The sequence below is a fragment of the Pan paniscus genome, chromosome 2, assembly GCF_029289425.2.
Source record: "Pan paniscus chromosome 2, NHGRI_mPanPan1-v2.0_pri, whole genome shotgun sequence".
In the NCBI taxonomy this organism is placed as follows: Eukaryota; Metazoa; Chordata; class Mammalia; order Primates; family Hominidae; genus Pan; species Pan paniscus.
In genome coordinates, this window is record NC_085926.1 from 181091796 (window position 1) to 181114869 (window position 23074).

Consider the following 23074-nt stretch of genomic DNA (forward strand, 5'->3'; position numbering starts at 1 on the left):
GTATTTTATCTCCCTGCTACCTACATGCTGTATTTATCTGATACCTGGTAAATACACATAAAAAAATTTTGGTTTATTCAATGTATTTTTTTAACATCTCAATTTCTGCAGTGAAGAACAGCTAGCCCCTTTGCTGCTCCGCATCTGGCCCTGACTCTTTTTGTCCTCTACAGCACAATGTAGTCACAGGGTTTAATATTTTCTTAATCTATGCGGAAGCACTGGGTATTTGCATCTTTGGATGAGAGACATGAGTGACAGGGCTGATGAATGGAATAGATCGTGCTGCTGCCTCTGAAAAACGTATCATGGATTCGTAGCTTCTCATTCATAATAAAGAAGCTTCGCTTCCTGGTAAAAGAAAACAGACTCTCACCTGAATTTATTTTAACAACATCAATAAGGGATTAAGAGTTCTTGGCAGGGTGCAGTGGCTCACGCCTGTAATCCCAGCACTTTGGGAGGCCGAGGGGGGGGCGGATCACGAGGTCACGAGATCGAGACCAGCCTGACCAACGTGGTGAAACCCCCATCTCTACTAAAAACAAAAATTAGCCAGGCGTGGTGGCGGGTGCCTGTAATCCCAGCTACTCAGGAGGCTGAGGCAGGATAATAGCTTGAACCCGGGAGGCGGAGGTTGCAGTGAGCCGAAACTGCGCCATTGCACTCCAGTCTGGGTGACAGAGCGAGACTCTGTCTCAAAAAAATAAAAAAATAAGAAATAATTTTTTTTAAAGTTCTTATACCAGGCGTCTTCCTCCTTACCAAACACTGAATGCTCAGTTTCCTTTCAGATCCTCACCTCCTCCTATCCCCCTTCCTTCCGCTAACCCTCCTTCACAAAACACGAGGTGGCTAGGGTTTTGAACTGTATAATGTAGGGTTCAGAAAAATCCTTAAAAACATTATTAAACTCCTCTAACTAGGGCTAGCTCCTCTTGCTCCAGGCTGTAAAAATATGACCTGTGTCCTGAGCTGCTTCTGTTTTCAACAGGTCCTTGTTATCTATTCTGAGCAGAAAGGGCATGCAAATGACTGCCCCATAAGACATGTCTCAAGTGTTTCTTGCTAAAACCAGAATATTCTATAGGAAAGGGAAGAGAAACCGCACTGCTATACCACAGATTTCTTCCTAACCTGGTGTGGTCATGGTCACCATTTATTCTAAGGGAACTTTGGCAGACTCTTAGAGTTCACACACACGCACACACACACACAGAGGAGAACAAGGCATAACATATAGAAATTAGATATACTAAGAGGTACAAAGAAGAAAACATAATCCTACCATTCAGGAAAGCCACAGCAGACATTTTATCATATTTATTTACTTCCAGTCTTTTATGTATGCATTTTACGTATTTGCTTAATTTTGTTCCCATTAAAATTTTTTTGGCTGGGTGCAGTGGCTCACGCCTGTAATCCCAGCACTTTGGGAGGCCGAGGCAGGTGGATCATCTGAGGTCAGGAGTTCGAGACCAGCCTGGCCAACATGGCGAAACCCCGTCTCTACTAAAAATAAAAAAATTAGCTGTGCATGGTGGCGGGCACCTGTAATCCCAGCTACTTGGGAGGCTGAGGCAGGAGAATCGCTTGAACCCGGGAGGCAGAGGTTGCAGTGAGCCAAGATTGCACCATTGCACTCCAGCCTGTGCAATGGAGTGAGACTTTGTCTAAAAAAAAAAAAAAAAATATGTGGAAGGAAGAAAATATATTACCACTTCCATTTGGGCTGCAAATCCCTACTTTAAAATTGCCTTTAATTTTTTTGTTTTTTTCTTGACTGTGAGTTATAGGATACATACTATTTTAGAAAATCTAGATAATAAAGACCACCAAGTAAAATTGCTATAAATCCTCCGACCCATAGACAAACACCATTAATAGTTAGTTATATAAAATGTAATATTTAATATTGAGTACCTTAGCCGAGCCTCCTAGTTCACCTGGGTCTATCTCCATATCTTCAGGAGACTCGAAATCCAGCAGACCCTGCATTAACCCAAAAGTCTTGTTGAAAATTAAAATGTACATTGCCATCAAAATGTAGATTGTCAACAAAATCTACTGTGCAAACTATCTGCCACCAATGCTAAGCTGACTGAGAACGTGTGTAAATGTGTAAGAGGGAAAGAATAAATGATGTATTTGGCACAGGGTCCTTTCCACAAACCTAGAATCATATTGTACACACTATTTTGTAGACTGCTTTTTCTCATTCAACCATACCTCATGAATATTTTCCCATGATATTATGTTTTTCTAAAATATGGGCTTTGATTGTGGTAGAGTGTTATATCTTATAGATAAACCATTTTTCTCATTCAACAATATCTCATGAATATTTTCCCATGATATTATATTTTTTTAAAACATGGGCTTTGGTTGTGGTAGAGTGTTATATCTTATAGATAAACCATAATCGAATTATAGTCCCCCTTATCATTAAACATTTAGGTTCAACAATATTTTTTACTATAATAATGATAATAACTTTTGTGCATTTTTCTTAAAGCTAAATTCCTAGAGTGGAATTGTAAATGTTAAGAGTTTTGAGGCATATTTCCAAGTTCTTCAGAGAAGGACTGTGTTCCTGCCAGCTGTATAGGAAAGCCTGTCTCACCAGCCCCTAGCCTACAAGGGGTAGTACCATTTAATCAAAAATCTTTACCAATTGAATGAAAAGAGAAATCCTACCACACTGTTGTTTTAATTTGACTTCCTTAGATAACTAGAGGTGTAGAACTTTTTTAAAAAAACGTTTGCTACTAGTGTTTATTCTTTTGCAAATTGCTATATCCTTTGCGCATCTTTTTATTATAATTCCCAAGAGCACATGATTCATTAAGCATACTGATCATGTGTTACATATTTTGTTCACATTTTCCCCAATGTTTCATGAGTCTGTCTTTAATGGTATAAGCTATCACTCATCACCCTCTCCCCAAGATTCCATGATCCTTTCTAAAGCATGAGGCAATCAGTCCAACATTCATGCTCTTTCAAGCCAGCACATGTGTGCGAGATGCAAAATAAGCTCCGCCCCCGGGGATAGAGAAGGTCCTAGAGATAGGACTACAAGGTCGTTCCTTTCTTTGCAGGCACGTAATGGCCTGAGCTGGTTTCACAGGCACCAGCAAGCTTAGCTGTGGGGACACTGCTCTGGTCTGCCTTGGGTAGCTCCCACGGCTCCTCACAGACCCCCCCACAAAATATTTTGTAGTAATTCTATCTCTTGTTTCTTCAGTGAAAGGCAGCTAACAAAACCTTCTAAGTCCTTTTAACCTGTATTATCTCATTTAATGCTCCCAACAAGCATACCAGGAAAGTACTATTATTATCTTATTTCTATAGGTGAGAAATCTGAGGCTGAGAGAGGTTAAGTAACTTGCCTGAGTTCATGCAGCCTGGAAGGGTCAGAGCCTGGATTCAGACCCAGGTTGTTAAACTCTCGAGTCTGTGTTTCCAATGACGATGCCCCACAGCCCTCTGCGTCTGGTACCGAACCTAGCTCCTGTGTAAATGTCACCTCTGTGGGAAAGCTGGAGCCTAGGCTGAGGGAGGAAGGACCATCACTTATGTCCTGCTCATGCCTCACTGGGCCCAGAGGTTGGACTTCTACAATAGGAATGACAGTGACAATGGGACATGCAGAGAAGCATGAGGCCCTGAGTGAGTGCTGGGTCAAACATGCTCTGAGGTGCTGCTCGCTGAAAGAAGCAGATCATTATCCTCATTTCTATGGTGGTGTGACAGTCTCAATGTCTAAGATAACAGCTACACATCATGCAGAGCTTCCTGGGCTGTGCCAAGCCCTCCGCATGTGCTAATCATCTGCTTCATAACGATCTTATGGAGGAGGTTCTAGTACCCTCATTTTACATAGAGGAAAACTAAGGCCCAAGAGGTCAAGGTCTCATAACTGACAAATGGCAGAGTACACCGAGGCTGAAACTGCTAATGGAAAGCTTGAAAGGAGTAACTTTGAAAAAATGTTTTTAAAATTATTTTTACAGATGAGGTCTTGCTATGTTGCCCAGGCTAGTCTTGAACTCCTGGACTGAAGGGATGCTCCTGCCTCCACCTCCTGAGTAGCTGGGACTACAGGTGTGTGTCATCATGTCTGGCCTGAAAGGGGTAACTTTTTCTGAGGGGAGACTGTTGGGCAATGAGCTTAACCTTCCTGAGCCTCAGTTTCTTCACAGTCCAGAGCATGGCTGGTATGTCTGATTGTGGAGATTAAATAAGAAATACTGTAATCCCAGCACTTTGGGAGGCTGAGGTGGGCGGATCATGAGGTCAGGAGTTCAAGACCAGCCTGGCCAACATGGTGAAACCCCGTCTCTACTAAAAATACAAAAATTAGCCAGGCATGGTGGCGCGTGCCTGTAATCCCAGCTACTTGGGAGGCTGAGGTAGGAGAATTGCTTGAACCTGGGAGGCAGAGGTTGCAGTGAACTGAGATCGCGCCATTGCACTCCAGCCTGGGCAAAGTCTCACTCTGTCTCAAAAAAAAAGAAAGAAAGAAAAAAGAAATACACGTGGGGAAGTACCCAGTAAACAGTAGGTGCTTGTTTTTGTTTTTTGTTTTTTGTTTTTTTTATTAAGAAATAGTGGCCACTGGGCAAGAGCTACCTAAATGCCTTATAGAGGTTAATTCAACAGACAACTTCTCGTGGTGGCCCAAACCTTTCTCTCAAGCTCACACATAGAAAACCAGCCATGATAGGCCCTCATATCCTGTTTGGGGTGTCTGAGAATGCTTGCCTGCAGATGTGCTAGTGTCAATGACTTATCACTAAGGAGGGGTAAAGGTCAGAGAGAGAGAGAGAAAACCACTTAGGGGTTCAGGGTTCAGATATAGCAAAGTTCATTCTGTTAGGCTGCTCTCAGGGTAAGATCCTAAATCTAAGAATGGAGGTCAGTGCTGCAAAAGGAGAGAAGACTTCAGTTTTGTCTTCTCCCTTCCACAAGTTAAAATGCCCATAAAACAGTGACTTTGGGGAAAATCACATTCTCGCTCCCAAAGAGCTCTCTTCCCCTAAGCCAGGCTCCTTAGTGATTCATGCCCTGAGCTAGACATTGGACTAGTGAGGCCCTCAGGTGCCCTCCAACTCTATGATTCTTTGGTCTTACTCCACATTGAAGAGGGCTGATTTAGAGTTGGAGGAAAGAAAAAGCCTGCAGGATAGACGTATCTTCAGCCTTAGAAGACGAAGGCACAGCTCTACATGTGTAACGACATGGGCACCACAGTGCAGGCGTCTGGTTTCCCACCAAGGAAAAGCACTGTCTCATTGATTTTACCTTCAACAGCATCTGGTATTTTATAAGTCTCTGGCTTGGTCCTTTAAGATACTTAAAAAGAGGGAGATTGTGATCCAGTTGGCGCTGGCATACCTTTAAAAGCCAAATAGAAACAACATAAAGCAAAACAAACAACACACACAGAATAAAAGTGGCAGCATTTAGGTACAAAACACAAAATTGCTTTTCCTGGACAACAGGGGCAGCTGTGTCGAGCAGCTCCATAAGGCTGTGGGGTTGTTCTGTCCCCTAGGAACAGTGTGTGAAATAAGAGAAAGAGGAAAGAGGACGGCTCGGCTAATATTTTTACAGGCATCTAGGGAAGCAGAACCATTTATTTCTTTTAGAAAGCAAGTTCACTAGAAGACAGTGGGGCATTTCAAGTCCTTCTGAAAAGGAGGCCACCTATCTTCAAGTTGGGGGCTGCCAGAGTCTACTCAGGCCTTTTGGAGCCTGAAGGATACAGACGGTTTGTAGACATCATTCTAGGGAGCCCGAAGTGTGACATTTTTTACTTAGTTTCATTTTTAAAACCCATCTTAGAAGAAGACACTGGTTTTCTCACCAGATATAGGTGCTCCTCACAGGCCTATCCCATTACAACTTTTCATGTGTAATTTCAAAGTATGGGACACTTTAAATAAACATAAATCGCAATGCCAAATTCCTCTCCCTAGTCCCACTTTTGATTTCTTTAACAACTTGATGCATAGAAACATTTTCCAGGAAGAAGTTTGTCTTCTCAACATTACCCCAAAGTAGGCGCAGTCTTGACACTCTTGCCAGATTGCCCTAGCTCGGGGCAGATTCTTATGGTATTTAAAATATATCTGAAGATCTTCTTTCTAGGTGGGAAAAAATTAGAATAAATTAATCGGGCAGCATTTTTCAGTAAGTGGACAGGATGATACAGTTTATTCATTCATTCAACAAGCCAGAGTATTCTAATGTGTAAGGAATTGGGGGTATACAGTAAGTAATCTTATGTTGGGATGTGTGTGTGATGGAGAGATAAACAGAAGGCTTTAAACAACCATAACTACCAGACATAGATAGGCACAGAGTGCTCTGGGAGCATCTACAAGGGCTATTGGTAAATACATAAGTAGACTCATAAACAGGAATTGGTTTTTATCTTTATCATTCTTTTCCTGCCCTTTGTCCAGGACATCGACATCTCCCCACAACAGGTCTGCAATGAGTAGTAAAACTGACAGAAAAGAGGCTGGTGTTTGATGGTCCCCCTCTCTTCTCTCTCCACCCTCTCCTTGTGGTCATCGTGACACCAACCCTGCAAAGAAGCCCAAGAAACAACCAAAAGATGGAAACATGCCAGAGGGGAGATGTGGTAGATCGGGCAACCAATACGGAGCTCAGTCATTTGGGCAACCCTCAAAGTGACAGGCTCCGCCTCAAACATCACTTTCAACCTGCAGCACAAGACTCTGAGACAGGAAATGTTATGTGACTGTTTCGGAGCTAGAGAGCAAGGAGGACTCAACGTGCTGTTCAACCTGTATTCTCATGGTATCAAAGATGCTGAGAGGTGGGCACATATCTGCCAATATCCCGGAGAGAAAGCACACTCCAAGCCTCTGGCGTCAGCTTGCCAGCTTCACTCGCTCTATCAGGAAGCCTGGCCCACAGCGGCTGTGCTGGCCACAGATCCCATGCCATTCTGGTGGAGAAGCCCATGTAGCCACCTCCTTGCAGAAGTCTGTGTCCCTGTCCTCCTGCTCAGCCCAACTCTGGATTTCCTTCATGTCAACACAGATGATTTCTTCCCTCGCAGCTTCAATGATGCCTGTTCTACTCCTGAATACATTGCTATAGTGGATGACTTCCATTTCTGTAGCTCTTTCTTTCTCCCAATAGGTTGTAAGTGGTCATTTCAGCATAAGAACTACAGCAACCGTCCTTTGCTATTCCCTCCAGGAAAAAAATGGCACACACATTTAAGACAGATGCCCTTGAAAAATGTTCAGACTGGTTAAGGAGCTAGAATAATAACTCAGAGCTTAACAATATAGTATTGACCTAAATTGCTCTTCTAAAGGCTAACAGTCCAAAATTCCTCAGAGAAAGGATGTCCACTAACCAGCAACATACAAAAGTGCCCTATTCTCCTAATCTCCTTATAGAATGAATCAGGAGGCTATAAAATTGCTACCAGAAACTCATATTCACATAAGAATACATAATTGCTTACGGATTAAGACTGCGGGGCTCTGGTGGCGGATGGTCCAGGTTCAGTTCTTGGCTTTGTCAAATACAAATTATATGGCCTAAAGTAAGTTACCTAACCTTCCTAGACTTCAGTTTCCTCATCTGTTAAGTGGGCGCATAACAGTAGTCAACTCCTGTGACTGTTGTGAGATTAAATGAGATGATGTATAGAAACCTCTCCACAAATGCCCAATGGATAGAGTACTCAAAAAATGGTGGCTATTGTCAAAGCACTTTTTACTTTATGGAATCCTCTGCATACATTATTTTGTTTCCCACAACAACTGTACATATTGGTACTATTAGCCTGTTGTGTGGAGGAGGAAAATGAGATTCCAAAGTTTAAGTTATTTACTGGAGGTCATGCAGATAGCAAGTGGCTTGACCAACATGATAAATCGTGTTTCCTGACTTACCAGTTACTCCCACATATCAGTGTGAGCACCCATTCCAGTGCTCTTTCCATTTTACCATGTGAGATCTCAGAGCACTTGGAACCCACAGTACACTATGGACAAATATTATTCTATATAGAACATGGTCTCTGGAGGAGAATTGTTTCAGAAGATACAGGCTAAAGAGGCTGATTAAAACACTTGGTCAGAAAACTATTTCAAAATTCATTATCTTGGAAGGCCGAGGTGGGCGGATCACGAGGTCAGGAGATGGAGACCATCCTGGCCAACATGATGAAACCTCGTCTCTACTAAAAATACAAAAATTAGCCGGGCGTGGTGGCACATGCCTGTAATCCCAGCTACAAGGGAGGGTGAGGCAGGAGAATCGCTTGAACCAGGGAGTCAGAGGTTGCAGTGAGCCGAGATCACGCCACAGCACTCCAGCCTGGTGACAGAGCGAGACTCCGTCTCAAGAAAAAAAAAAAAAGTACTACTTGTATTTTGTCTCTAACATCATAAATCATATAGGGCTAAGTCAGTGTTTTCTGTCTGGGTTAATGATTTACAATGTTCCTCCCAACATGGCGGGGCGCTATCAAAAAACTTTGTAAAACTTTACAATTTAGGAGAGGAATTCAGAAAAGGTATTTAGTTAATAATTCTCTGACAATTTCCTCATATTTGAACAATTTGATAATATCCACTTTCCCACAGGAACTTTGCCCATTTCTCATTGAGCAATTTAAATAATCTTTGCAGTAATGACATACATAACCATAAAATACTTCTAATCTCTGAAACTAGATTTCACATTAGTGGTTTGTTAAGTGCAAAAATTCAAAATAGTATATAAAGCACTAATAATGTAATAATTCAAAAAATTAATGAATCAGAATGAGTATAAAATAGTTTTCAGTGTACATTGAATTCTGGTGCTTTGACACAAAGCCTATGATGAGTTGACATGGAAAGCCATATGGGGCCACCAAAGGGCTCTGAGCATGGAAGATTCCTTCTCTCCATTAATGTCAAATATCTTGAAACCTGGAGGCTTTGTTTGCTTCCAGTTATCATAAGTATTGCTCTCAGCCTCAGTCGTAATATGAGTTGCTTACAACTTTAAGTTGTTTGATTTGTTGCCTTGGGTTCACAAAAAGAAAAATAAGAAAGAGAATGAGAAGGACTAGTTGAGAAAGAGAGGAGAAATGAGAACTATTTAGAAGGCACAGGGGGTCAGGATCATCTCCATGGTCGCGTCCTAGAAAGTACCTGGTGGGGATTGATGTTGGGTGAAACATTTCTCTGTGGCAGCTCCCACTGGCCCATATAGCCTATTTGTTGCCTAAAACAGGGTGGAGAAACAGGGAAAGAGGGAAGAAGTCTGGGAGGTGGGAAGAAGGGGTAGTTGGAGGTATAATGTTGTAGGCCAAGATGTTCATAAATTGAGTACTAAGCCTAAAGGAGGCTGTAGATTTAGAATTTTCGAATCATCCTCTATGTTGTAAAAAATAGAATGGAAATAAAATGTATTTCCTGAGGTTTTTAGTTTAACACCAGTGCTTCTCCTCTTGAGAGCATTAGTACAGCTTTATTGTGGGACTCTAACCTCGCTGTATGATTCTTGTTTTAAAACGTAGTTGAGTCATTCAGAAGAGGATCCTCTGCTTTGGGGACCATGGATGGCCAGCCTTCCATTTCATGGGGCTTTGCAGGAAGCCAGGCTTGCGGTTACTCCCACATATCAGTGTGAGCTCAGTCAAATTGGACTCATTCTCACCTTGGATAAAGTCAGATAAAGTTGGGAGGCCAACTCATGTTTTCCATTCAAAGGGCAGATACAAGATATACTGTCTTGGCAAATTGCAAGTGTACAGTACAGTATTATTCCACGATAGTCGCCATGCTGTGCGTTATATCTCCAGGACTTACTCATCTCATAACTGCAAGTTTGTACCCTGTGACCAACATCTCCCTACTTCCTCTAGACTCCAGCCCCTGGCAACCACCCTTCTACTTCAATGAGCTCAACTTTTTTGGATTATATATATATACATATACACACACACACACACACACACACACACACACACACAATGGTAATGAATGTATTCATTAACTTGATTGCAGTAATCATTTCACAGGGTGTAAGTATATCAAACCATCATGTTGTATAGTTTGAATATATGCAATTTTTATTTACCAATTATACTTCAGTAAAGCTTGGAGTCGGGGGGAAGCAGATATGTTTTTAGACCATTGGTGTTTCCATTTGTCCTTGCCACTTAACACAGAAAAGTAAGGGCTGACTTTAACATGATTATTTACTGGGAGTACAGACTTACTCTCTTGAGAAAGCAATGTGCCAGAAGTTCAGGGTTCTCAGCACACTTTTCCAACTCTTTTAGAAAAGTCCTAGAAAAATAAAAGTATACAAGTAATAATGTTTTGATTTTGACATGTAGATAATTAATTTTTTAAGTACAATCACATAAGGTTTCAAGAGGTGCCTAGAAAAATGTTCTCCAGGCCTTCTTGCTCTTATCTTATCTTCTACACATTGATTCAGAAAAAAAAGCTGTATTCTGAGGTATTACTACAATTACCCTGAAATCACTCACAACTTTAAGTTGTTTGATCTGTTGCCTTAGGTTCACAAAAAGAAAAATAAGAAAGAGAATGAGAAGAACTAGTTGGGAAAGAGAGGAGAAATGAGAACTACTCAGAAGGCACAGGGGGTCAGGATCATCTCCAATTATCAGAACACAGCTGTTCTGGTAATTCTAAGCACTAGTCATAGATAGACTGGATACACTCACTGATGCTCTCTCTTACATGAAAGTAACGTTCATAAGAACTGCTGCTGCTGCTGTTGCTATTACTAATATCATTGACAGCTTACTATAAGCCAGGCATAAGCTAAGTGCTCCGCAAATAGTATCTCATTTAATCCTCAACCAAAGATAGGGTTTCATAAATATAAAACCTGGGGCTCAAAGAGGCTACATAGCTTCTCTGGGGAAATCAGCAGAAGTGGGTTTCCATTTCAGTTTTGTGTCTGACCAACGGACGAGGGATGGGGTTAGGAAGCAACTGTGGTTCAATTCACCAAGCAGCTTTTCCCCCTCTGTGAATTAGGTGTGCAATCTTGGGGTCATCATAGCGAATAAAGAGAGTTAACAAGTTACCATTCCCATATGTGTAACATGAAAGGGTTTGAAGATGATTTCCAAAGTCCCTTATTCCTGCAATTCTCTAGAACTCAATATCCAAGCAGCCCCGGGTTAAAAGTACAACTTGTTTGAGCAGTCAGCATTTTCTAACACCCTAGTTCCCAGCATCCCCTTATGATAATAGTATGGAGATGTGTATCTTGGTCATCTTTGTATTCCCAATGCTGAGCACAGTGCCTGGCACAGAACAGGTGCTCAAAAAATGCTGATGCAGGAATAAATAAAGGAACACTCAACTGCATACAACATGGATGTCTGACACCAGGTGCCTGTTCCTTTGATGTCTCTTCCCTTTCTCCCCAGGGATCCTGTGGGGCTTCTCCCCTCCTTTCACTCCAACCCACCCCAATCCAATCCACTGACTCCAAACCACTTGCTTAAACCTGAAAACATCTCAGCGTTTTCATCTCTCAATTCCATCAGTCTCATTTCCACCCTTCTCTTACTCTCCATTCTTTCTGATAACATGAATTATTATATACCTGTTGTGAAATTCGTAAAGTTCTCTAATATTCCCAAAGAGAAAGTCCTTGTTATTCTGAAGAACATCTGGAATTAGATGCTTTAGCCAAATAAAATCCATTGGAGTGATGTATCCCTGCAGAGGTGCAAACAAGGTAGGTGTTACAAACAGGAACATACCAGAGATCATCTGAATTAGCTACTGCAAAACCCAAAACTTTAGTGAAATGATTGAAGAATATAGCACACTTGTTTCTTGAAAGCTATTGTATTGAGTACTTTCTTTTGATATCATTTTCCTCATGTGCCCACTTTCAGAAGGAGATGGCTTAATGGCAATGATCATAAAATGGCATTTTTGTGGGAAGAACAAATATATTTAAAAATGTTTATGTTACACAGGTTTAATGTAAAAGAAGGGAAAATGTACCCATTGTTTTATGAACTAATACAATTACTATTATTATTATGATTATTATTAATATTGAGATGAAGTTTTGCTCTTCTTCCCAGGCTAGAGTGCAATGGCGTGATCTCGGCTCACTGCAACCTCCGCCTCCTGGGTTCAAGTGATTCTTCCGTTTCAGACTCCCAAGTAGCTGGAATTACAGGCACACACCACCACACCTGGCTAATTTTCGTATTTTTAGTAGAGACAGGGTTTCACCATGTTGGCCAGGCTGGTCTCAAACTTCTGACCTCAGGCGATCCACCCGCCTCGGCCTCCCAAAATGCTGGGATTACAGGCGTGAGCCACTGCGTCCGGCCCAATAATTATTTTTTAATATCTGAATAATGTTTACTCAGCATATATATCATAGTTTACTAAACATTCCCTTTTTATGGACATTTGGGTTGCTTCTAATATTTTATGGTAAAAATGTGATTATAAATAATCGCGTACATATAATTTTTTCCTTAAGATTATTCCCTTAGGAAAATAGGGAAAACATGCATTTTTACTCTTAAGAAAAAGGCTACTTTAAAAAAACAAGAAATAATCTTTCCTTATTAAAGTATCAGGAACACTTATAACATCCTTTGTTGGCAAGAAGATGGTAAACCTATCTGGGCATTGCTGGAATCAGTGTGAACTGGCTTAATTCTTTGGAAACTATTTGGCTACATGGATCAAGAAACCACAGGGATGCTCTTATTGCTACTGGAGACACTTGTAATATTCTAAGACCTGAAACCTTGGTGGGAATTCTGGAGACTTCTGGCAACTATTTTGAGTCTCTTTGTACAACAAAACATCTGCAGTTTGAATATATGCTTGATACCCCACTCCCCAAATCTACTTACATCAATTATGCTTTTAATCTCTTTTATGTAAATCTCTTCAGTCTCAAGCAAGTCACGTATAATGCGCCTGAATCACAGCAGCAGGTGGGAGGGTGAAAGAGAGAGAGACAGGGAGAGGAGAATGTTCTTTTAGAATTCTGTTAGAATAATGCTCATCAATACAGTTCCCTTTTAGTGGCTCACCTACTTAGTTTCTGGTCAGTTCATTCTGTTCTATTGAACACCCAAGGTCAGCATCTCACAAACGCACACTGTGATCACACTGGTATCAAGAAGAAACAGCAAGGTTAGAGAACTCAAAATCCTTTAGGCAGCCAGTGAATGACCTGTCCTCTGGGTGGGCCATATAGTGTGGGGGTCAAGAAGGGAGATGCTGGAGTCAGAAATACCAGGTTTGGATCCTTAGTCAAGGAAGGTCTGCCTGACCCCCCCCCCACCCCCTACATTGTATACATTGTATAAGTGGTTTCCTAGATTTTCTCTCCAGCTTTCTACTCACGTCAAGCTTTTTTTTCCTTTTAAGAGAAAGGGTCTTGCCCTGTTGCCCAGGAATGAGTGCAGTGGCATGATCATGGCTCACTGTAGCCTTGAACTCCCGGGCTCCAGCAACCCTCCTGCCTCAGCCTCCCAAGTAGCTAGGGCTACAGATATGCACCACCACACCCAGCTAACGCCTTTTTTTTTTTGGTAGAGATGAGGTCTTACTATGTTACCCAGGCTGGTCTCAAACTGCTACTTTCAAGCAATCCTCCTGCCTTTGCCTCCCAAACTGCTGGGATTATAGGTGTGAGACACTGTGCCAGGCCAGATCCAGATCTTTGACCCATATGGATGTATTTTGTTGTACATGGGGTTAGATGTATGCTAGCTCCTTCCTCTGGCATTGGATGTTTCACTGTGATTTCCTAAGGCAAAAGATATGACTTCTGTCTGCTTCTGTCAAGGAAGGCAGGTGGAAGATGTGGTGGACAGAATTTAAGATGGTCCCCAAGACTTCTGGCCCCACTGCACATACGCGTCTTCCAATCAAACACTAATTTAGGGGATGCTGCGGAAGGATTTTGCTGTTCATTTGATAGGTAATCCAGTTGGGCCTGTCCTAATCACATGAACTCAGATCTGTCTGGGTCAAGTGGTCAGAGACTGGAAGCATAAAAAAGATTCAACACAAAGGAGATTCCCCTTTGCTGACTTTTGAGATGGAGGGGGCCAGATGGAATGGAATGTGGGCAGCCGTAGGAACTGAGAGTGGCTCCCAGCTGACAGGCAGCAAGGAAGGGAAATCAGTCCTATAGTTGCAAGGAACCGAGTCCTGCCACAACCACGTGAACTTAGAAGAGGATCCAGAGCTCCACATGAAAACACAGCCAGCCAACACCTTGACTTTAGCCTTGTGGGACTCCTGTCCCAGGGAAACTGTAGGTCTCCTAAGTTTGTGGTCAGTTTCTATATAGTAATAGAAAACCAGTAGAAAGAGTAAGGCCAGTCCCCACATCTATCCCAGACAGACTTTCTTTCTCTCCTCAGGCTACGTGGCCATATTTATTATTTCTTTTAGGAGTCCAAGTAGATGAGTGTTTATACACGTGTCCTTGTGTAGAATATATATATTTATTCTTGTTAACTATTGATGGATTATCTATTAAATGGCAGACTCTCCTAGAAAATGATTTGTTTTTCTCTCATAAAAATGGATGTGACAAATGATCCAATAGAAAAAAATGGGAAAGGACACAAAATAGGAGATTCACACAATATTCAAATGGATATGAGACTCGTGGAAAAAATACTCAGTACATACATTCAACGAAGGCATATTTTAAAAGAGCAACAATTTTCATCTATTAGAATATTAAACATTTCAAACCTCATAGAAAGACTGGTAAATGAGGGTGTGGAAAAACCCTCACACAATATTGGTAAAATGTGTAAATTTGTGCAAGCTCTTTGGAAGGTAATTTAGAAACATCTCATCCAAATGTAAAACACGTGCTCCTTGGTTCAGTAATTTCACTTCTAGGAATGCTCATTGTTTATAATTAGGACAATATAACTTCAACAACAACCAGATATAAACTGGTTACTTAAATGCTCATCAAAAAATTATGGTACATAGGCCGGGCATGGTGGTTCACCCCTGTAATCCCAGCACTCTGGGAGGCCGAGGCAGGTGGATCACTTGAGGCCAGGAAATCAAGACCAGCCTGGCCAACATGGTGAAACCCTGTCTCTACTAAAAATACAAAAAATTAGATGGGTGTGGTAGCGCATGCTTGTAATCCCAGCTACTTGGGAGGGTGACGCAGGATAATTACTCGAACCCAGGAGGTGGAGATTGCAGTGAGCCGAGATCACACCATTGCACTCCAGCCTGGGCAACAAGAGTGAAACTCCATCTCAAAATATATATATATATACACATACATATAGATATAGATAGATAGATATATGTGTGTGTATATATATATACATATATATGGTACATACATATAATGATGAAATACCATGCAATTGTTAAAAAGAATGAGGCTGACTAAAACACTGATATGACAGAGGCCAGGTATTTTTAGTGAAAAAAACAAAACAAGACGTAGACAAGTAAGCATAGTATGACTATTTGTGTAAAAAATGAGTGTGTATGTAGAAATATACGTAAAACTGTATATGCTCAGAAAATTTATGCAAAGAAACTTAACACATTGTTAAAAGTGATTGCTTTTGGAGAGTGGTACTGAAAGCTAAAGTATGGGAAAGGAGAATTTCTACATCTTATTCTATACCCTTCTACAATCTTTTTTTAAGTGAAACATTTACTGCTTTTATAATGGAAAAATAGGGTTTACATAATATTTTAAAATGAATGTTACTGGAGGTAACAATATGTAAACCCTATTTAATAGATATAAATAAATAATACAATTCACATATTTTACAGCTCATTATTCTTTCTTATAATCATTTTTGTGTCTATTTATAAATACTTGTATAAAACAAGACTGATAAACAAGATGTACCACAGAGGATGTAATTTCCGGAAGTCTAAAACTCCCAAAAAGTTACTTAAACATCATACTTTACTAAGTCACTGAGAAAGAGGTTCCTATGCCTTTTATAAATCACCCGGAAACAACGACGGTTTCTATGTCAGAAGGAAGTACAGGCCTCAATACCAATATGTTTCTATGAGCCATGGCATCAAGTGGGACCACAGCAACAGTTAAGCATTCATGGAAAACCTGAGTACAATCAGCCTCTTATGCCTTCATGAAGCACTGGGCTTAAGCAACTTGGCAAGCTGGCTTCAGGATGCATTGACAATTAAAGGAAGTCAGAAGGCAGAAATAACCAGGAGGTGGGCAGAAGTCAAGGTTATTATCCAAAAATGATCTATGAACTTAAGAGACTCTTAGGAGCTTTTAGGACTCTAATACAGGAAAATATTCACATCTCTGAAGGAAAAGAAATCCCTTGGTCATATTCTGGATTATAGTTTGGAAAAAGAAGTCTAGAAATCTCATCCAACTGCTTCATTTTACCTGTTGGAGTGCAAGAGATAAAATGCCAAGGATAGGAACTCCACTGAAGAATGTACGCAAATCAATATTCATTCAATACATTCAAATTAATATATGACTTAAAAAGAGCCCTCACATCAGTGTTAGGCCATTGTTTTTCCTTTCTTGTTTTCCTTTCAAATACCTTTATAAAATAGGAGAAAATGTATGACTCTTACTGATGATTCCCTGCTTTATTATTCTAAAGCAAGCTTGTCCAACCTGCGGCCTGTGGCCCAACACAAATTTGTAAACTTTCTTAAAACGTTATGAGATTTTTTTTGCGATTTTTTTTTTTTTTTAGCTCATCAGCTATCGTTAGTGTTAATGTATTTTTTGTTTTGTTTTGTTTTGAGACGGAGTCTTGCTTGGTTGCCAGGCTGGAGTGCAGTGGTGCAGTCTCGGCTCACTGCCACCTCTGCCTCCCAGGTTCAAGCAATTCCCCTGCCTCAGACTCCTGAGTAGCTGGGACTACAGGCGTGCGCCACCATGCCCAGCTAACTTTTTGTATTTTTGTAGAGATGGGGTTGTACCATGTTGGCCAGGATGGTCTTGATCTCCTGACCTCGTGATCCACCCTCTTTGGTATCCCAAAGTGCTGGGATTACAGGCGCGAGCCACCTCGCCCGGCCAGTGTTAATGTATTTTATGTGTGGCCCAAGACAAGTCTTCTTCTTCCAGCGTGGCCCAGGAAAGCCAAAAGATTGGACACCCCTGTTCCAAAGCATGTAATTTTATTCACAGAAAAGACTCTCGGCCGGGCGCGGTGGCTCACGCCTGTAATCCCAGCACTTTGGGAGGCCAAGGCGGGCGGATCACGAGGTCAGGAGATGTAGACCATCCTGGCTAACACGGTGAAACCCCGTCTCTACTAAAAATACAAAAAATTAGCCAGGCGTGGTCGTGGGTGCCTGTAGTCCCAGCTACTCGGGAGGCTGAGACAGGAGAATGGCGTGGACCCCGGAGGTGGAGCTTGCAGCCAGCCGAGATCAGGCCACTGCACTCCAGCCTGGGCAACAGAGCGAGACTCCGTCTCAAAAAAAAAAAAAAAAAAAAAAAAAAAAAAAAAAAAAAGACTCTCAAGGATTTACCATCTAAAATCATCAAGTGTATATCATGCAGATGAACAACAGAAAACACTGGGAGTATTCAAGTAATTAAAAATAACCTTTCAGCACCAACAGCAATTTCTGTCCTGATGGCAATCTACTCAGAGCTAGAGGACTGCACTTAGGATACCAAAGAGAGCTTAGGATGCAAGAGCAGCCTGCGCTAATGTACTCTGCGTTACTTTACATCCGGGCACTCTGTTTACATTTCAAAACAGACGCCGCCCTTAGCTCATTAAAGGGGAAATGGAGGCATAATGTGTTTTAAAGGGATGTTTCTTCTCTGAAGCCATATTTCAGGGTAGCATGAAAACAGAGCTTTGGATATCTGGTTCCATTCTACATGACACCTCATGCTTATTTCAAATGACACCACAACCAAGGGGCAGGAATGAAAGGAATATGCTAAAAAAAAAAAAAAAATGCAATCCTTTTTAGCAAGAAAGATCATTAAGGTAGATACATGTTAGGATTTCCTGATAAGTTTCTTCTTTGTTCATGTGCCCTCCTCTGCTCCCCCTTTGAACTACTGCCCCTGTCACCCCCCCTTCCCCCCTCCCCCCGCCGTTTCTCAGTTCTCCAATAGAAGAGTATCCTTTGGGGATCCAGTCTGCCAGAGGTCTATTTTTGCTCATTATTGTCAACACAATTTGCCATCAAGAGTTTTCACTTACTCCTGCTATCCTATCATCACATTATGCATGTCAGAAAGCATTACAGATTTTTACTTTTCAAGAACCCAAACTCAGATTTCCAGGCTTCTGTCCTTCCTGTTTCATGCTGTTGACTCTCCCACATCTTTGTCTTCCTCCTAGACCTTTGGTCATTCTTGAGCCCACATTGCCAATGGTCTATATCATTTTCACCTGGATGCCTCCCAGACACCTCAGTCACATCAAGTTGAAATGGAACTAATTAGACAGAAGTAGCATGTGTTTCAGTGGAACTGACATTTTTCTAGGGTCCCTAAAACACAGGTGTTGTTTCAAACTCCCCCCTCCAACATCCCTTATATTCTCTCTGTCACCCAGGCTCCTTATATCATCTCTCAACATGCTTCCTGGGTGACTACTGACTCTCCACTTCTGGTGACACCCCACAGAGCAAGCTTTCAATTCCTGTCATTTAAACACTTTAGTGCACTCATAGAATCTCATCCTTCTGAGATTTCTCTTCCACCAGTCTATTTTGCAGACCACCAGGCTATGCCCTTCCAAAAGCTCCTTTGAGATGGAGTTTCACTCTTGTTGCCCAGGCTGGAGTGCAATGGCATGATCTCGGCTCACTGCAACTGCCACTTCTCAGGTTCAAATGGTTCTTGTGCCTCAGCCTCCCCAGTAGCTGGGGTTAAAGTTGCCTGCCACCATACCCAGCTAAATTTTGTATTAGGGGTTTTACCATGTTGGCCAGGCTGGTCTCGAACTCCTGACCTCAGGTGATCTGCCACCTAGGCCTCCCAAAGTGCTGGGATTACAGGTGTGAGAAACCGTGCCTAGTCCCCCAAAGCTCCATTTTTATCCTGTCTTCATTCTCTCTTCAAGAACTTGCCCACAGCTGCCAGAGTTCCTTCTAAGAGTTTAAGACTCTCTGTTCATGTGGTAAGAATCTTCTTAAGGAGCTTGCTTTAAAGGTAAAACCAGATTTACACATCAGAATGGGGAGACGTGGGTGGGAGCTAAGACGGAATCTGTAATTTTCACAAGTGCTCTGGATGATTCTACTGCAGATGGTCTCCTATTCAACTAAATAGCACTCATCTGACCCACTCCTTTTAGACCCCACTTTTGTTAAGCCAGTGTTATCACTATTTTCCACTTTCTTTCAAGTTCTAATCATCCTTAAAAACTCCAACAGCTTCAGCTGAAATCAGTACCACACTCTCATCCTTGTTTCCCACCCAAAAACTATTGCATTAATTGACCAGACACGTATTGATGCCCTACTATGAGCCTGGCTCCATGACAGGCACTTGGGATAGAGAAATGTACCATAATCCTGACCTTAATAAATTTAGAGTCTAATGGAAGAGATAAAAAAAATCAATGATTCCAATGAGTGTGATAAGGTAAGGGTAGTCAGAAAAGTCAGGTGTAGAGGAGGGGCAACTAATTAAACCAGGGGTTGGGGGAGACACTGCCAATTGTGTTGAGTGAAGTTTAAGCAGAGGTTTTTCTTTAAGTAAAAAATCAGTTTTTTAAAATAAAAAGTTTTTTAAAAAGTAAGGGGGAATACAAGAAGGAGGTTTGTCCCTAAGGGGAACAGTGTGGAGGAGGAAAGGAGGTGAAAGTGTATGCTATTCTGTGTACTGGCAAATTCTTTGGTAGGTGATATGGTTTGGCTCTGTGTCCCCACCCAAATCTCACCTTGAATTGTAATAATCCCCACATGTCATGGGAGGGACCCAGTGGAAAGTAATTGAATCATGAGGGCAGGTTTTTCCTGTGCTGTTCTCATGATAGTGAATACGTCTCAGGAGATCTAATGATTTTATAAAGGGCGGTTCCCTTGCACATGCTCTCTTGCCTGCCACCATGTAAGACATGCTTTTACTCCTCCTTTGCCTTCCATCATGATTGTGAGGCCTCCCCAGTTATGTGGAACTGTGAGTCCACTAAACCTCTTTCCTTTATAAATTACCCAGTCTCAGCTATGTCTTTATTAGGAGCATGAGAATAGACTAATACAGTAAATTGGTACTGGTAGAGTGGGGTGCTGCAGTATCTGAAAATGTGGAAGCAACTTTGGAACTGGGTAACAGGCAGAGGTTGAAACAGTTTGGAGGGCTCAGAAGACAGGAAGATGTGGTAAAGTTTGGAACTTCCTAGAGACTTGTTGAATGGCTTTGACCAAAATGCTGATAGTGATATGGGCAATAAAGTCCAGGCTGAGGTGGTCTCAGATAGAGATGAGGAACTTGTTGGGAATTGGAGCAAAGGAGACTCTTGCTATGTTTTAGCAAAGAGCCTGGCAGCATTTTGCCCCTGCCCTAGAGATCTGTGGAAATTTGAACTTGAGAGAGATGATTCAGGGCACCTGGCAGAAGACATTTCTAAGCAGCAAAGCATTCAAGATGTCACTTGAGTGCTGTTAAAAGCATTCAGTTTTATGTATTCACAAAGATATGGTTCGGAATTGGAACTTATGCTCAAAAGGGAAGAAGAGCATAAAAGTTCAGAAAATTGGCAGCCTGATGATGTGATAGAAAAGAAAAACCCATTTTCTGAGGAGAAATTCAAGCCTGCTGCAGACATTTGCATAAGTAAGATGGAGCCAAATATTAATCACCAAGACAAAGGGGAAAATGTCTGCAGGGCATGTCAAGGACCTTTGTGGCAACCCCTACCATCACAGGCTCAGGCCTAGGAGGAAAAAGTGGTTTTGTGGTCCCAGCCCAGGGACCCCTGCTCTATGCAGTCTAGGGACTTGGTGCCCTGCATGCCAGTTGCTCCAGCCATGGCTGAAAGGGGCCAAGGTACAGCTCAGGCCATTGGTTCAGAGAGGCAAGCCTCAAGCCTTGGTGGCTTACACGTAGTGTTGGGCCTGTGGGTTCACAGAAGTCAAGAATTGAGGTGGATGTACAGAAATGCCTGGATGTCCAGGCAGAAGTTTGCTGCAGGGGCGGAGCCCTCATGGAGAAGCTCTGCTAGGGGAGTATGGAAGGGAAATGTGGGGCTGGAGTCCCCACACAGAGTGCCCACTGGGACACTGCTTGCTGGAGCTGTGAGAAGAGGGACACCATCCTCCAGACTCCAGAATGGTAGATCCACCAACAGTTTGCACCATGTGCTTGGAAAAGCTGCAGACACTCAACACCAGCCCATCAAAGCAACCACGAGGGAGGCTGTACCCTGCAAAGCCACACGGGCAGAGTTGCCCAAGGCTGTGGTGGGAACCCACCTCTTGAATCTCTATGAGACATGGAGTCAAAGGAGATTATTTTGGAACTTTAAGGTTTAATGACTGCTTTATTGGATTTCAGACTCGCATAAGGCTGATAGCCCCTTTGTTTTGGACAATTTCTCCCATTTTGAACAGGTATTTTTACCCAATGTCTACACCCACATTTTATCTGGGAAATAGCTAACTTGCTTTTGATTTTACAGGCTCATAGGTGGAAGGGACTTGCCTTGTTTCAGATGAGACTTTGAGCTGTGGACTTTTGAGTTAATGCTGAAATAAGCCTTTGGGGGACTGTTGGGAAGGCATGATTTGTCTTGAAATGTGAGGACATGAGATTTGGGAGGGGCCGGGGTGAAATGATATGGTTTGTCTCTGTGTCCCCAGCTTCATCAGGATCCTCCCACACATCCCCATTCTAAGTTGCAGGGTCCCATTCTTTTCCAATCAATGCCCTCATTTTAACAGTAGACACCTGGCGAGGCTGTGCATGCACCTTTCATTGCAGGTCAGCCACTCCCATGATAAGAGCTTGTATCTGATTTTCCACAATTTCAGCTCTTTCTCTACAAGAGATAAGACTCTCACTCTGGACAATCTTAGAAGATTTGAGGCTCAGTGTATGCTTCTGGAGCTGGGAGTTAGAATCCCTAAGTTCATGGTTTTCTTCTATCAGTTTGTCCAGTGAACTTAGGAGCAACCAACCAACTTCGTTATATTCCTTGGTCCTCTATATATGGTAAAAGGTATTACGTATAGAGCCATTAAACTCCTTGCCTCTCATGAGTGGTGAATCAGGAGTACTGAATGCATTTCTTTTGCATAACTCTTTGAACAGTTTGTGCCAAGGACTATCAGTGTTCTCCACACAATTAGAAGTAGAGTCCTTAGCATTTTGGGGTCTAATATATTAAGCAACCAACTCCAGAAACCCAAAAACCAACTAAAGAAATCCATCCTTCTGTAATCCCAGCACTTTGGGAGGCCGAGGCGGGCAGATCACGAGGTCAGGAGACTGGGACCACAGTGAAACCCCATCTCTACTAAAAATACAAAAAATTAGCCAGGCATGGTGGCGGGCACCTGTAGTCCCAGCTACTTGGGAGGCTGAGGCAGGAGAATGGCATGAATCCAGGAGGCGGAGCTTGCAGTGAGCTGAGATTGCGCCACTGCACTCCAGCCCGGGTGCCAGAATGAGACTCCATCTCAAAAACAAAAAAAAGAAAAAAAAGAAATCCATCCTTAAAATTCTGTTCCTCTAGAACCATTCCCAGTACCAAAATCTGATTAAAAAAAAAAAAAAGCAGGCAGAGGAAGGTGGAAGGACTAGATCTTTCTCCAGTGCTGGATGCTTCCTGCCCTGGAACATCAGACTCCAAGTTCTTCAGCTTTTGGACTCTTGGACTTACAACAGTAATTTGCCAGGGGCTCTTTGGCACTTGGCCACAGACTGCAGGCTGCACTATCAGCTTCCCTATTTTTGAGGTTTTGGGACTCAGACTGGCTTCCTGGCTCCTCAGCTTGCAGATGCCTATTGTGGGACTTGGTATCTTGTGATTGTGTGAGTCAACTCTCCTAATAAACTC

General features: G+C 42.2%; 1 protein-coding gene across 2 annotated transcripts in view; it reads right to left on the bottom strand.

Moving 5' to 3' along the window:
- The window catches only part of MCF2L2 (MCF.2 cell line derived transforming sequence-like 2), a 249891-nt gene that overhangs the window by 41987 nt on the left and 184830 nt on the right, over nt 1–23074 (bottom strand). For both annotated transcript variants that reach the window (XM_034957782.3, XM_003831983.6), the window contains exons 16-21: nt 12929–12995; nt 11644–11759; nt 10274–10343; nt 6060–6152; nt 5308–5400; nt 1924–1992 (exon numbers count right to left, since the gene is read on the bottom strand). In XM_034957782.3, coding sequence (XP_034813673.1) covers nt 1924–1992; nt 5308–5400; nt 6060–6152; nt 10274–10343; nt 11644–11759; nt 12929–12995 — 508 coding nt within the window. The remainder of the gene's footprint in view (nt 1–1923; nt 1993–5307; nt 5401–6059; nt 6153–10273; nt 10344–11643; nt 11760–12928; nt 12996–23074) is intronic.